Source organism: Octopus bimaculoides, chromosome 5 (assembly GCF_001194135.2).
Source record: "Octopus bimaculoides isolate UCB-OBI-ISO-001 chromosome 5, ASM119413v2, whole genome shotgun sequence".
NCBI classification, from domain to species: Eukaryota; Metazoa; Mollusca; class Cephalopoda; order Octopoda; family Octopodidae; genus Octopus; species Octopus bimaculoides.
In genome coordinates this window covers 63,345,082-63,347,526 of record NC_068985.1, presented here as the reverse complement: position 1 = coordinate 63,347,526, position 2,445 = coordinate 63,345,082, and the positions used below count along the sequence as shown (strand labels likewise).

The following is a 2,445-nucleotide window of genomic DNA, read 5'->3' as shown; positions in this document are numbered from 1 at the left end:
ATATATATATATGTTGTTTGCTAAGTCATTGTTTCTTTTTTACCCTCTATAGGTCTTCTCTACCATCTTCCTTATATTGGAACTGTTCTTTCATTCCATTTCTGGGTTTTCGTATCATCTCTACTGTTTGGCTACACAAGGTACAAGCTTCATCCTCCTACTGACGACGATGACAACACTCACATCAACCTCTATCAAGGCCATAACCATCACAACGATCGCCGCTACTACGACTACCACAACCACTGCGAACGCGATGCCAAGATGACCGATAAAGAAGATGGCTACAACGGTGACACCGATGACCCAGTCACTAATCACATTTCACGTAATACTGGTGGTGGTGGTGGTGGTGTTGGTGGTGGTGGTGTTGGTGGTAGTGGTAGTGGGAGTAGTGCTAATGATAACACCCCTAATCCTGCTGCTACAACTTATACAGGTGAGGCTGTGAAATCCCTCAGCTTTAATGATGCCATTGGTAACTTTAGGCGTAATAATGAATGGTTTAGGCCGCTAAAGTTTACTCACGATAATAGTAAGATGTCCACTTCTTTGAGTACTAAGCAGTCTAACAGTAGCATTGGTTATCTAAACTCGAAAATAAATCGGGCAGCGATGGCTGCCAACAAGATGTCTCTTAGTAGTGATTCTGATTCGGATACCATATATCCTAGTCGTCGATTCGATGCCCAGCGGGAGCAACAGCCTCTAATTAGAACATATCATCTGTATTAAGATAAAGGCGGAGGCGGGGTGGCTTACAATGATCTGTAAGTGTGGGTGAGTGTGCTGACGTGGGAGGTTTTAGGAGAGGATGGGGGTGTTGGTTTGAGGTGTAGCTTGCTTTTACTTCTAGGAACGTATAGCGTTCAGTAACGTTGGTTTGAAGTTACAGACATCGCTCCAAGTTTGGTCATGGTTTACGGGTGCGTGCGTGCGTGCATGCGCCTGTATGTGTGTGTGTGCATGCGTTCATATATGTATGTGTGTATAAATAGTTACATACGTGCGCGCGCACATACACACACATGTATGTATGTATGTATGTATGTATGTATGTATGCATTAAAGGAGGTGTGTATCTTTCTTAGAGTTGGCGGCAAGCTACCAGGAGTGGGGAGGGGGGAAGAAAGAAAGAGCAAAAAAAGTAAATTAAAAACAGGAAAAAAGTGAGAGAATTAGAACAACAGCAACAACAACAATTAACAATCAACAAAGAAAGAACTTTTGTATTAACATCAACCTCATCATGAGTATCATCGTTAATAGGAACAACAACTACAACTGCAATGGCAGTAGCAACAGCGCTCTGGAACTGAAATTGTAAATAGATGAGGCAGGAAAAAGTTGTCGGAATGTTTCATTTGTTGGTAGGGTGAGTAGTGACGCTGCTGGGGGGGGGGAGACAGAGCTATCAGTGGTGGTGGTAGTGGTAGTGGTGGTTGGGGTGATGATGGGAATTGATGGTAGCTATAGCGTTGACTGTGGTGGTTTCTACATGGGATGAAAGTATACAGCATCACCACTAACACCACCACCACTACCAACGCCGTCGCCACTACCGTCTCCGCCGCCGCCGCTGCTAGCAAGCTATCTTTGAAGCTAGACCAGGAAATCAGATGGAATAGCAACTATTTACAGAAGAAGCAGCAGCAGAGAAACTAAGATGCTGCTGATAATGCTGTCTTATCCACTTGATGTTACTCAACAAATTTATTTAGGATCTTTAATCATCATTATCATATCATCATCAGTAGCAGTAGTACCACCACCACCACCACAACAACAATCATTATCATCATCATCAACAACCACAACAGTGCGATCTAATTCTTTTCTCTTGTATTTAGTATTTCTTACCGTTTATTTTTTCAGGGAAGTTGAAATAAAAAGTAGTTTATATCAAAATTGTTCGTCCTTCCTTAATTTTTTGGCCCTATAGGAAAGGACTGGTTGTAAATATGTGCACTTTATACTTTACATCATCTATCTTGATAACTCATTGATTTCGGTTCAAATCCCAGTGCAGCCAGTTACAACTTCCCATCTGGATTCATAAATAAGTACTACCTGTGTTCTTTCTTTGGTGAATAAGTAATAATAATAATAATAATAATAATAATAATTTCTTTTATTGGCCACAAGGCCGAACACAAAACAAATATGGACGATACAATACAAGGGACAAGTGGGGTCTTGAACAATGCTGTGTATAACAAAAGCAACAAAACAAACAATAAAATTGGATCTTTTTTTAAAACGGGGGCCACATTTTTCATTAATGTTTTACGTAGTGTTTTTGGTACCGAAAGACTTTCAAACTTCGTATACTTATCTATTTTGTGTTATAGAACAGAAAAATATTTTTGTATTCGAATTTATTTCATGTAAAAAATTGTCTTATTTCGATAATTTCAACCAATCACTGACGTCCACTCAGCCGAT

At 40.2% G+C, this 2,445-nt stretch overlaps 1 protein-coding gene across 2 annotated transcripts in view; it reads left to right on the top strand.

Moving 5' to 3' along the window:
• LOC106870415 (uncharacterized) overlaps positions 1–1,908 on the top strand; it is a 142,670-nt gene extending 140,762 nt beyond the window's left edge. For both annotated transcript variants that reach the window (XM_014916480.2, XM_014916479.2), the window contains exon 14: positions 53–1,908. In XM_014916480.2, coding sequence (XP_014771966.1) covers positions 53–735 — 683 coding nt within the window. In that variant the 3' untranslated portion in view covers positions 736–1,908. The remainder of the gene's footprint in view (positions 1–52) is intronic.
• The last annotated feature ends 537 nt before the right edge of the window (positions 1,909–2,445 follow it).